Below are 12,500 nucleotides of genomic sequence, written 5' to 3' on the forward strand. Positions count from 1 at the left end.
CTATTTTTTTCTGTATAAGCACCCCCTTTCTCGTGTGATATCCAGATTCAATCTGAGTTATCATTTTAATGTTGGTGATACGCAAATTTATGATTCAGTACCCCTAAGTAATTTACAATTCTTAATACAACGAATTTCGAGCTGTTTTATGAGATTAAATCTTGAATGTACCATAACAAGTTAAAATTAAATGATAGTAAATGATAGTAAAACTGAGATTTTAATGTGTGGAAGGCAAATAATTCACCTATTACTCTCGGAAATAGCACAACAGAATTTTCAAATAAATCAAAGAACCTTAGCGTCATCATTGATAAACATATTTCCATAAAAGCTGCTACGTGAATAAACCATACAATCTATGTACATAGAAATGAATAAAATAAGCAAAATTCGTAATTTAATGTAGCAGAACTTTTAATTAATTCCCTTGTTTTATCTAAATTGTACTATTGTAACTCCCTGTGGGCGAAATTAGCTAAAGACAAAATATTTTTTTTGTTCATCTTATTAGCTCATAATTTGGGCACCTTTTTAAATTTAGTAAGAATGATGTCGCCTATTTCATTCAGTATAAATGTACCAACAGATTTCGTTCCATTTCATGCTTTTCGTTTCCTATGACAATGAAGATATTGATTTTAAAACAAAAAGGTATGTGTGTTGTACGTGTTGGGGGCGGGGAAGGGGGACATTCCCTATTTTCCAGCTATTCTTAGGTTTAATTCACTATCACTCACTCACCCCAATATCGTTGTACAATGACAAAACCCTGATACACAATTAAAGTCTAATTTACAAGATAGCCAAAATCATCAATAAGCGTAAATTAAAGCTATTATGCTTAATAAAAATAGACTCATCTTGAAAAAGGAGTCAGGGTCTAAAAGATTGAGGAATAGTCTAATGTAGTAATATTATATCAGAGGCACGCCTACAAACTTGACGGAGATAATTTATTCATTCCCCTCACGCCAGGTCAACCACACTTAGCCTTGCCTCTCACTCGTCCGTGATGGCGAGTGCTCGCCATCGCTGACGTAAAACGTTTGTCGATCGAGTTATTCGTATTTTGCTATATTCTTAACTGAGATACTGTTCTTTTGGTGAATACGGACGAGGCATTTTGCGTTGCGGTTAACCAGGGTGAACAGTATGTGAGACGGTCGTATAAGATACTGTCCTTTTGTTGGTTACAGGTAGAGTTATTTGCTTGGCTTTAACCAAGAAAGAACAGTATCTCAAAATATTACGCAACATATTACGTCAATGAAATCGCCGACTAACAGAAAAACGCAATTTGTCATTATCTATTAGTTAATGTTAGAAGACTTCCACTATGTAATAAAATTAAAGAGTTATGAATGAAAAAACTAAATGTGTCGATTGCGGCAAAACTGGTTGGATCTGGGTCAGCCCAGATACTGTCCTTTTGTTGGTTAGGGCATTGCTCGTTTGACAACTCGCTTGTGAACAGTTAGGAGAGCATTTCTTGATTTATGGACAGGCGACTTTGCGTAAAGGCGGTGAGTGTTGTATATATCAAAGAGTACCGCTGACCGATGGGTAAATAGTGGTTGTGTAACCCAAAAGCCCTGCCGACTCGACTGCAAAAGGTCTTGTATGTAATAGTTGCGTCACCATCTCAACGCTCAGGAATTAATTAGCGAGGCAGGACTCTCAGTATATATTTTAAAAAACAAACAACGCTTTTGAATCACACGAGATACATCAGTGTGCTCGTCACATTGAGAATTGAAAAATGAGATATAAATCAAGAAAATCGACCGGATAATAAAGAAACTATCATTAAATTTTAAAAAATTGAGTAATATTTTTTTCAAAATCAATCTACTAGAAATTTTTTTTATTTCTAAACCTATTTTTGTGAAACAAAGATAAATGTTCTCCTTTTTGCAAGCTGATTCAAACAATGTGGTTTTCAAATATATTATTAATGTTAATGTATACATCCTATGCTGATTGTCACTCCCCCCCCCCCTCCCCCCAACCATTTCCACCATCCAAGTACCAGCGGCCTTTTCTCTTTGATTTCCTATCATGGTCTACCCGAAGCCAAACACCTCGGTCGTTTATGGGTCAAACCCCCCACCTTCCCCCGTAATCAATTTATAATTTTCTCTCCGTATAGAGCGCCACATGCACAATATTATATACTATTGAATGACACTGACCTTGCCCCTCCAATAACACATGGTAGGGCCTGAGGTAGTCTCCATTCTTTCCTTCTCCGTTTCTTGTCAGCTGAAGCCAACTGCAACCCAAGCTATCCTCTATCACGTGACCTTAGATCAGATGCTGCATACCGCTTGAGAGTCTTCACTATCCAGATCTCGTTCATGGTCACGTGAGAAGGCTATATCCGTTCGGGTTCGGCGTTCGGCGTCTCGTTCGGCCCGATTTCGTTAGAAGCCTAATAAATGGCCCTCACACTACTATCTGATGGCGATCTATCCATGACGCAAACTCATCACGGCAATCGTGTACGGTCGCGAACCCGCCCGGAAGCTTCATTACAACGCACCGTTCAACTAGATGCTCTGCGGTTTCGAGCTCTTGACTACAACGGGTACGTGTGTACATGTGGGGCGGATGACGTGTCTTTGTGATCCTTAGAGCTATGCCAGATAGAGCTTTGGCTCTTGGTAGGATTACCCATGCTGGACAGATCAAGGGGGAAAGGCCAGACTAAATGAGGACCAACTCCCGGGAGTATAAATAGGTTGGAATAGGGTTAACAACTCTTGTAAAAAAAACAAGCATCTTACGAAAGCATCAAGAGCAAAGCTATTAAGACATAACTTGGGAGTAGAAAGGTCTTCCCATGGAAGACGTATGGCACCTGGGAATGAAAGCCGCAAGACCAAAATAAAGATCGCCACATGGAATGCCCGCACTATGTATGGAGCTGGGAAAGCAACTCAAGTGGCATCAGAAATGCGGACATATATCCGTGTTCGGTCTATCTGAGACCCGATGGACACAGGCAGGCCAACTGAGGATAGTCACTTGAGAGCTGATTCTTTACTCAGGTCATGAGGAAGAGACGCGACATACTGAAGCATTTATGATAATTGAGGAATCGCAGCGACCATTGATTAGCTGGAAACCAGTCAGCTCCAGAATTATCATATGTGCTAAATTCAAGACCAGAATAGATCTAAAATATTGTACAATGTTATATACCCCTATCACTGTTGCAGACAAAACAAAACAAAACAGAAACAAATAAACAAACAAAAATGAATAGATAAAAAAAAAAGAAAAAAAAAAGAAGAGAATTTCCATTGCCAACTTCAAGTCATAATTGACAAAACGAAAAACAGCGATATAAATATAATAATGAGGGATTTGAAAGCAATAGTGTGTGCAAATAAAAAGGGATTTGAACATTGTATGGGCAAGCATGGACTTGGACAAATGAATGAAAACGGAGAGCTGCTGGCAGACATTTTCTTTCATTTATTAGCTTTGTTATAGGTGGGGGCATTATCCCCCACAATGACATACATAAATCTACTTGGGTATCACGAGACTACAGGACTGAGAACCAGATATATTATTAACAAGGTTGTTGTGATGATGATGATGTTGATGCCGATGATGGTGATGATTACTACGACGTTACTAGTGTGCATATGTGTGAGTGCGTCCATGTTAATATATTGTATTGTTATAAATGTGTTGCCAAATGACAAATTGCCACTTGATTTTTAGGACAACAACCAGAAATTTCGGACATCAATACGAGTTAAAAGAGGAGCAGACGTGGCTTCAGATCACCACTTAGTTAAGGCATCACTCCTTATCCGCATGAAGAAGTCCCGAGTTTTAAAGAACCAAAGGCCACGATATAACACTGACTTTTTGAAAGAAAAAGAAACGGTATAGAAATTCTAGCTAATTCCACCACGCAGATACCAAATGCTTCAACATTTGAGCGATGATGATAGTCTTGAATAGATGTGGGAGCAAGCCAAACAGATGTGGGCAGGAGGAGGAGCTAGGGACAAAGAAAAATGAACATAAACTTTGGGTGACGCCTCAAACTCATGAAAAGATACAAGACATGAAAAACAAGAAATCTGATGTAAACCCCCGTTGAACAAGGTCAAGTAAAGCAGAGGCTCGAAATCAGTATAACGAGGCCAACAGAGTGGTAAAAAGATGCATTGGGACAGACAAGAGATCCCGGATTGACAAACTAACACGTGAGGCAGAAGAACCTGCTCGTAAAAGACATTTGAAAGCACTCTATGAAACAACAAAGAAACTACCGGGAAGATAAACCAATTAAAGATAAAGAAGAAAAAACTCTACCCATACCACAAGAACAGTTACATCGATGGAACGAACATTTTAAACGTTTAAATCATCAAATGCCAGACAACCTTCCTATATACCACTTGCAGCTTCAGTTCTACCTATAAAAAAGGCCATCAAGAAACCAATAGGTGGAAATGTAGCTGGCTGGACAATATACCGACTGAAGCAATAAAAGCAGATCTAAAGTCCTTTACCAGCTCTTTGACAAGAAATAGAAAGAAGACCAAATACCAAAAGACTGGCGAAGAAGCACAGAGGAGGAAGCAAGGAGAGGCAGTTACACATAGAAGCAGGTGGAGAAGACAGCCCAGGGAAGAGTCATCTGGCGGAGCATCATTGATGGCCTATTCTCCGACTGGGGTTAGGGGCTTAAGAAAGTAAGTCTCGCCTTTTTGTTTTTAAGGGTTTTACGGAACTAGTAACACATTTAGGTCACATCAGCGCCAGTAAAAAGGAAGAAAGAAAATGGGACAGTTAATAAGGTCAAAAATTACATTGAAAAAAAAAGCAAAGATGAAAGAAAAATAACAAACAAAAATAACCCACCGAACATCCGATTGTTTCTTGCTTGGTGAAGGCAGTGAAGGATCTTGTCCAGGGCCAGGACAAAATCAAGTGGTCTCAATCAGGACAAAAATCAAGACAAACATAGAAGAGGAAAACTGTTCTAGAAGAGGGAATGGAACAGGCAAGATTATAATATCCGATTTCCTACAACAACATGGAAAAGTGAAAAGTCTCCGCCCAGATTTTATCTTGGTGGTAAAAAGCAGACCAATGTTCCCAATGGAAGATAGCAGTCGCTTGATTTTTGCAGAGCCGGATAGTTTTATTCATGCCTTTGTATTTTTAATTACAAAAACCCAATCACGGTACATTCCAGCACACTCTGCAATACAGGATACGCTGGAGTTGGGTGCGAATGTATTGGTTACCTCCAATGAGCATTTGTTTCAAGCATGCTTTTTGGCTTTTTTCGTTAGCGTGCTAGAACACAGCGAGTACTGTAGTTGGCGAGATATTTGTCAAAATGAATGCTTGTGGTATTTTCATTTTTACACCTACTGTATGGCAACACAAAGCAAATTGTTGCAAATATTTCGACGGTTAAAGCAGCCTTAGTTTTACAGTATGAATTGCAAGAATCAATTTTTAAAAATCTAGATAGCACAAGTTGATAGAGAAGAACTCCTAAGTATTATCTCCCATAGTTTGTTTGTTTTAACAGGAAAAAAAATGCATATTAATATTAATGAAAAACACAAAAGAAATTATTTTTTTCTTATTTATTTCAATATGTAAACAATGAAAACAAGAAAACAATCTCCTTTAGCAATCAACAGATCTATGCATCGTTAAAATGACAAGAACAATAGACTAAATGGGGAAAAACCTTATAACTTATAGACAATTGTTCTTTTTCATACTTTTAACACACCCATTGTCTCGAGACCATCTGGGAACTTTTTTCCAAACCTCTTCAATTTAAGCTTTCTGTAAAAAGTCTTTTACATAGCGACCAACTTTTCAAAGAGCTAAAACGGTACAGCCTAACACACAATACCCCGTCAAGACCAAAACAGTAGAGTATGTTTTGACTATTATATAACATCAGCTAGATTTGGAGCTTTTCTGTTCCTTGTTTTAATTTGGTAGTCAAAAAAGCATAATTCTGGAACATGCAAGGGGCATTTCTATATACGTAAATAGTCTATAATAATAATAATAATAATAGTAATTTTTTCTTTCCTAATATTTTTCTTAGATTGCCAAATCGGGACAGTCCCGCTTTTATCAAGACAGTTGACCACTGCGCATTGAAAAATGGAGTTCTTCCGTCAAAGAAACTGCATTGAGCAATCCGACAATGGGATCAGTTCATCTGGCACGACCAATATGGCGGGTATGAAATGACTATAATATAATGAAAATTAAACAACTGGTAAAACAATTATTTTATTTCTTCTTTGTCAGGAAAAAACAACTGGAAACCAAGGATGTGAACTGCTGTAATTAAGTGCAATCTTCTCGCCATGCCACTGATTTCATTTTCAAAGATAACAATAAGAGGTATGGAAAATGTAAAAACTTTTTTCAGACATCTATATATATCAAATATGTTTTGGTCATCTCGTGTTGTAGTGGTACCAATGTCTAGGAACAGGAAGTCAACACATGATGGACAGTAAGTTAACAATTTGTCAGACAGGAGGTAAATAAACAAACAAGTCATGGAGCTTTTGTTCAAAATATATTGTTAAAGAAAAAAGTCTATTTTTTTCTTTTTCTTTCTGGGATTAGCTCCAACTTTACAAGATTGCTCATTTCGACAACTCTAGTTTTTGTTCCAGTTATTCTAGGAGAATAATTAAGCTAAATTTTCTTTCTTTCTTTATTTTAGAATAATATAGTTTGTTTTGGTCTTATTTTATTTATTTATTTTGTCTTATTATTATTTTTGTATTTAATTTAATTTATTTCTCTCCTTTATTTTAAATATAACTTTGAAACGCATCCTTCCACTCCCGTTCCTTCACTTTCATTCTGTCTCTCTGCTTCTCTCTCTTTGTCTGTCTGTCTCTCTCCACCCCCCCCCCCTCTCTCTCTATCTAGCTTTCTTTTTTTTTTAAAAATATAGTAATAGGGAATGAGATTAGCGGATGTGTAGCGTCCCTTGATTGGAAGTCACCGGTGGAGAAGTTATTTGTAAACAAACCAACTTCAAGCCTCAAATACAAAATTTATTATTCATATTTCTGTACAAAAATGCATAATGTTGATTATGCTATGCATTTTTGTTCAGAAATATGAATAATAAATTTTGTATTTGGAGCGCTTGGCTTGTAGTTGGTTTGTTTACAAATAACTTCTCCCCCGGTGACGTCCAATCAAGGGATGCTACTCTTCCGCTCATCTCATTCCCTATAGGGGAGGTAGGGGACTACTAATAACACTATCACCTTCTAGTATTCTTCGACAAGCCCCCCTCCCTCCCTTCTATAGTTTTGATATCATTACGTCATCTCATTGTCGCGCTCTCCCTCTCTCTCCCTCTTCTGTTGTACGCACGCACACTCACCACAAACACACACACACATTTTCACCTATACTATTATGACAATCTAATATATATATATATATATATATATATATATATATATAATATATATATATATATATATATATATATATATATATATATATATATATATATATATGTTTACTTGAAAAAGGCCAAAGGCCGAAATGTCGTTTGTTTTGTGTTGTTCTCTTATTAATGAGTCAGATTTACTCCCTTTATCTTTATCTCCATTCTGACAAACCAAACTTTGTTCGAGGTAGGACAATATTCTCAGTTTCTGGATAAAATTACACAAGAGGGTGTGAAGGAATTGATTCGTCAACAAAGACAACATAAAAATGGGTCGTAGAGCTGTTGAACTGGTGGCTAACGTCACATTTTTCATCAACAAGATCATGGTAAGTCTTCTATTTTTCTATCTCTCTGGTTACAAAAAATAAAATAAAAAAAACAAACAATGTAGTCATATTTTTTCCCCTTCAAGACCACCCTTTTGGAGTCAATAATTCGGGTTTATTCGCTCTTCAGTGTGACCATAAAAACAATTATATTTATAATGATAACCTTTACTTCTTCCTCTGATGAGTCAAAGCAAGATGACTGGGATTCTTTATCATTGTTTGGAATGTCGACAAAATGTATTTTAAAGGCTTGACTTTAGTTAATTGTTTTTTAGTGAGGAATCCTACAAATTACAACTTTTGAATTATCGAAAAGTTTTTGACACACCTGAGAGAAATCGTACAAGCTAAACGAAGCGAGCCTGGAGTGTTTAATAATGGAGAAGACAAAGTTCACTCTCTTAAATTGTTGATTTCCAAGAAAAAAAATTGGTTGAGACAACTGCCTGTTTTGTTGTTTTTTTTTCTTCTAATTAATGGCAAATACTTTGATTTTGAATGAAAGTTCTATTCAAAGTACAATTTGATCAAGAAAATCAAACTCAACTTATTTTTGCATATTTTTTTGCATATTAATATGCTAAACTCTACAGACTTCAATCGATTTCCCCTGATGGGCCCTTTGTCTCTGCTTGCTTATGTTCGACAGAAATAATTTCCTATCTTCTTGACTTCATATTTCAACCTTCCGTCTAGAAACTTACATTAAAGACACAAACCGTGCTCTAACCATTTTCAGAGATTATATTATTTCAGACTCCTTCCCAGTCTTCTATTCAACATGGATGTTTCATCTTTATACATCTCAGTTCTGAGTATAGGTATTTTACAGTTTGTCTGATATAAGATTATTCTCATTTTTTTAATGGGTTTTTTTCTTTCTCTCTGTCAGGATTAATTTGTAGAAGGGTGTATTAGATCACTGATCAAAGCTGGACAAAGTTTAAAACTTTGGACAAAAAGGATATTCAAGTCCTGGGGGTGGAAATAAATAGTTGGAAGCAGAGGAAACCAAACTTTGTAACACTTCTTGACTGGCAAAACCCCTCTTATGACATAAATTAAAAGATACCTTGCCAGGATCATCAATGACAAAATGTCTGTCCTTATAATGCAGAAGCTCATCTGGGAGCTAAGTCATATTTTCAAACACAAGTGAAAGCACTGTCAAAGATCAAGAAATGACTCAAAATCTAGGCTGCAGTTTTGATGAAGAAACTGTCCATACATTCCAACGTCCATCAAAAAGGAAATTAGTTTGCGTTTTTATTGGGTACTTGCCACTTGATAAAAATTTTGCAAAACACATCGAGTGACAATAAAATCATTCTTTCAAACAGAAATTGATCTAGTGGGAGTATATTGATGAGCTAAATAAATTATAGCCAAAAGATTGTTTTGACTAATAATCTGAGACCAATTCATATTGCTTTTCACAAAAACAAAATGAAATTAAAATTAGCTTCACTATCAATTTCTGTAGGAGGCATCTCCATCCGCCTGAATCATTAACAGTAAAGAAACTACAAAATTCATAGAAGTGTTTAATGATGCTTTTGATATCTGCAAATAATTGTTTGTGAGGAAATTGCCATAACCATGCCAAATCTGGACACGAATCCTGTGACAGAAAATAAAACATGTGACTGACTTTTTGTGGACCATTACTGGTTTTATTGAATTCAAATGTGCCAAGCGGAAGTAATTTGACTGCTAAGAAACATGCTCTGAAAGTTTACATCTATAAGTTAAGTAAACTTTTATTCTTGTCCCTGCCCTGGGCCGCATAACCTCGATCACATGCATACTGACAATCCTTGAGCACGTACACTTTTACCCAAAAAAAAAAAAATTATAATTACATTACATCATATATTCTCGAAGTCGTCTTTTTATTGCTTAAATTCCTAAAAAAACCAGCTTTATATTTGATTATTATTAAATCAATCCAACCTTATCGTGAAGGTAAGCTCGTTTGACATCCATCTTAGCTCAAACTGGGAAAGTTAGTTGCATTAGCTTTATGAGAAGGAAAAAAGTTGGAATTGTATTCATACACACAAAAATATTATTTCAGATGGCCAATCAGCTGTCATTTCAAACTCTATTTAAGCCAATAAATTAAGAGAAAATATTCTGCAATTGCTGAATAAATTTTTTCAACGGGGTTCAAAGCATTATTCAAGGATTATGTTTTTACTAAGAAATAATGTGTTTTCCAATATTAGGGGTAGAATAATATTACTTACAAAACCACATTGGTTTTGGGAATTGGTAATTCGAAATCTGCATTGGATTCCAACCCTCTTTTTTCATTGATTTAGCTCCAAAATTCGTCTTTATAACTAGGCAGTTTAGTAAATGAAAATCAAAACAAAGGCAAAGGTCAAGAAAGTCAAGTAGGTCAAACTGGTAAGGCCTCGAAACTTGACAGGTTCAAAACAAAGTGTAACCAGATCTTATCCAAGCTATCACTACAAAATGTTAAACATGTCCTGAAAATATTTAATGAGAAGGTTGTTGGTTGTTTGAAATTGCAATGTTATGTTGAAACGTCAAATTTTATTAAACAAGTTTGTAGGAGGGAAGATTCAGAGATCCAATTGTATAGTTTAACTACCAAGCTAAAATAATTTGGATGGGTTTTTGAAGATGTTCAAAGCTGCATAATATCACGGGGAAAGACGTATTCGGTACTTTAAACAATATGACTGAGCTTTGGTACAAATCACGAAAGGTATGATTGAGTGAGTTGCAGCGTGAAAGGATTGAGAATTTTTTTTTCCATATATCGACAGTCAACGGGACAAGTGCTTTCAAGGCAGCTAATGATGTTTATAATGCATTCAAGAAGCAAAATCGCAAGGTATGCTGTATCATTTTTTCATTAGAAACCTCAATACATGGTCCGCATGCTTCTTGCTGCTGTAATGGAATTGTAAACAAAGAGGATGTTACTTTGGTAGAAAATTCATTAGTTGACAAGTCTCTGACAAATACTGATGAGAAAACTGTTGCATATTTGGCTGGATGATTAGAAAAGAAATGTTGGTGAATCGGTTTTTACTGAGGATGATGATGTTTTGATGTAAGAAGCAAAGAATTTTATTGAAGAAGTATCTAGAGGACATCTCACTGTTCATCACACTTCATTTCAACATATGAACTTGTTAGAGCAGGTCTCTGTTTTATCAAACAAAACAGGGATAAAGTATGGTGTCGAATGAAAGCTTGTTAAAATCTTGTCAAAAGTGGACAGTCATTGTGATCTCTGATTAGCATCAATAAATTTCTCAAGACAATTGACTCATGTGCTCTTCCATGGAATCCACCACTTGGAAAAGGACCAGAAAAAGAATGCAGTTTTATATTAGACGTCTTTGAAATAAGCACAGCATTCATATTAAAGCATTTTTAGAAGGTTTGTAGAAACATTTTTTTTTCTACTATTAATATAATATTTTTTATTTTCATTAAGTATATCACCCTGAAGATTTTCTGGACTAATATCTATTCCTGATCTATTTTCATATTTGTTGTTCATCAAAATTAAGATAAAACAGGTTGCTACATTTTTAATAGAATTTGGCCATCCATTTATATTGGTCATTTTGAATAATATAAACCCCATCTCCTTTTTTTTTGAAAGTATTCAAAATATGCCGTTCATGCATCAATTTATACCTTTGTATGTTCCATGTATTTAACAGGAAATATGATGTCAACTCTGCAGAGATCAGTTGCTAAAAGTATGACATAAAAAAATTACATAAACATTATCAATAATAACTACACGAATAAATCATCACCAAAGACTTCAATTTATGACAAAGTCTGTTTTCTTTCTTTTCTCATTTTTTTCCCTTTTTGGCATATTTGTCTAAAACAGTATTTCATTTTTTCCCCTTTTTCTTCAATTTGCCTTTTGCTTTTGTCTTGGATGATTTTAGCAATGATGATTTCTTAGAGACTTTGCCACCACTACCACTGCTCCCAGCAGCTGAGCCAGTGGATGGAGGCTTCTTGACACTCATGTTCTGCTCCATCAGAGTTCCCAAATGCCCTTGCTCCGCCAACATTGATAAAAAGGTCACGATAAAGTGATCATAATTATGTGTCCGTCGGCAGGCATCAATCTGTAATAATAAAATATGAAACAATTGGAATTACAATGATTCGTTAATTTATTAAGGGGCGGTTTGGGTCTAATTATTAGGAAAACCCTTGAAAAATTGATTTTGAGATTTTGGTGGAAAATTATATTTTATTATCTTAGAAATAATATAATTGAAGTCCAAATTCTAAAAGTAGACTACAAAGGCACGAAAAACATAGTTGAAAATTGTACAGGTAGTAAGAAAAGTGAGAAAAACGGGAAGCCATTTTGCTATTTCCTCAATATGTCATTTTTCTAAGGGTATGGGAAACTGTCAAACGTTTCTCAGAAGCTATTCAATGAAATTGTCTGAAAATTTCAACAGTTATCACAGAGATAATGTATAATGTCACATCAGAGAGATTTTTTGGATAAGATATGAGAATTTTGAATTATAATTATAATCCTAATTCTGAATTTTTAAGGTCACTTTTGTCATCATAACATTTTGATTCTCAACTTTGTAATGTTCTAATAAAAAATCCATAAGCTAAAGCCGTAAACTCTCTCTGTG

The 12,500-nt window shown here is 35.4% G+C and overlaps 1 protein-coding gene across 2 annotated transcripts in view; it reads right to left on the bottom strand.

Annotated features, from left to right (window-relative positions):
* Positions 1-7,692: 7,692 nt before the first annotated feature.
* The window catches only part of LOC144974848 (uncharacterized), a 36,275-nt gene continuing 31,467 nt past the window's right edge, over positions 7,693-12,500 (bottom strand). The window contains exon 13 of one of the 2 annotated variants that reach the window (XM_078918208.1): positions 7,693-11,966. In XM_078918208.1, coding sequence (XP_078774334.1) covers positions 11,724-11,966 — 243 coding nt within the window. In that variant the 3' untranslated portion in view covers positions 7,693-11,723. The remainder of the gene's footprint in view (positions 11,967-12,500) is intronic. The other variant, XM_078918207.1, reaches the window with a different exon arrangement.

The sequence above is a fragment of the Berghia stephanieae genome, chromosome 6 (genome assembly GCF_034508935.2).
Source record: "Berghia stephanieae isolate SIO BIC M18660-M18661 chromosome 6, UCSD_Bste_1.3, whole genome shotgun sequence".
In the NCBI taxonomy this organism is placed as follows: Eukaryota; Metazoa; Mollusca; class Gastropoda; order Nudibranchia; family Aeolidiidae; genus Berghia; species Berghia stephanieae.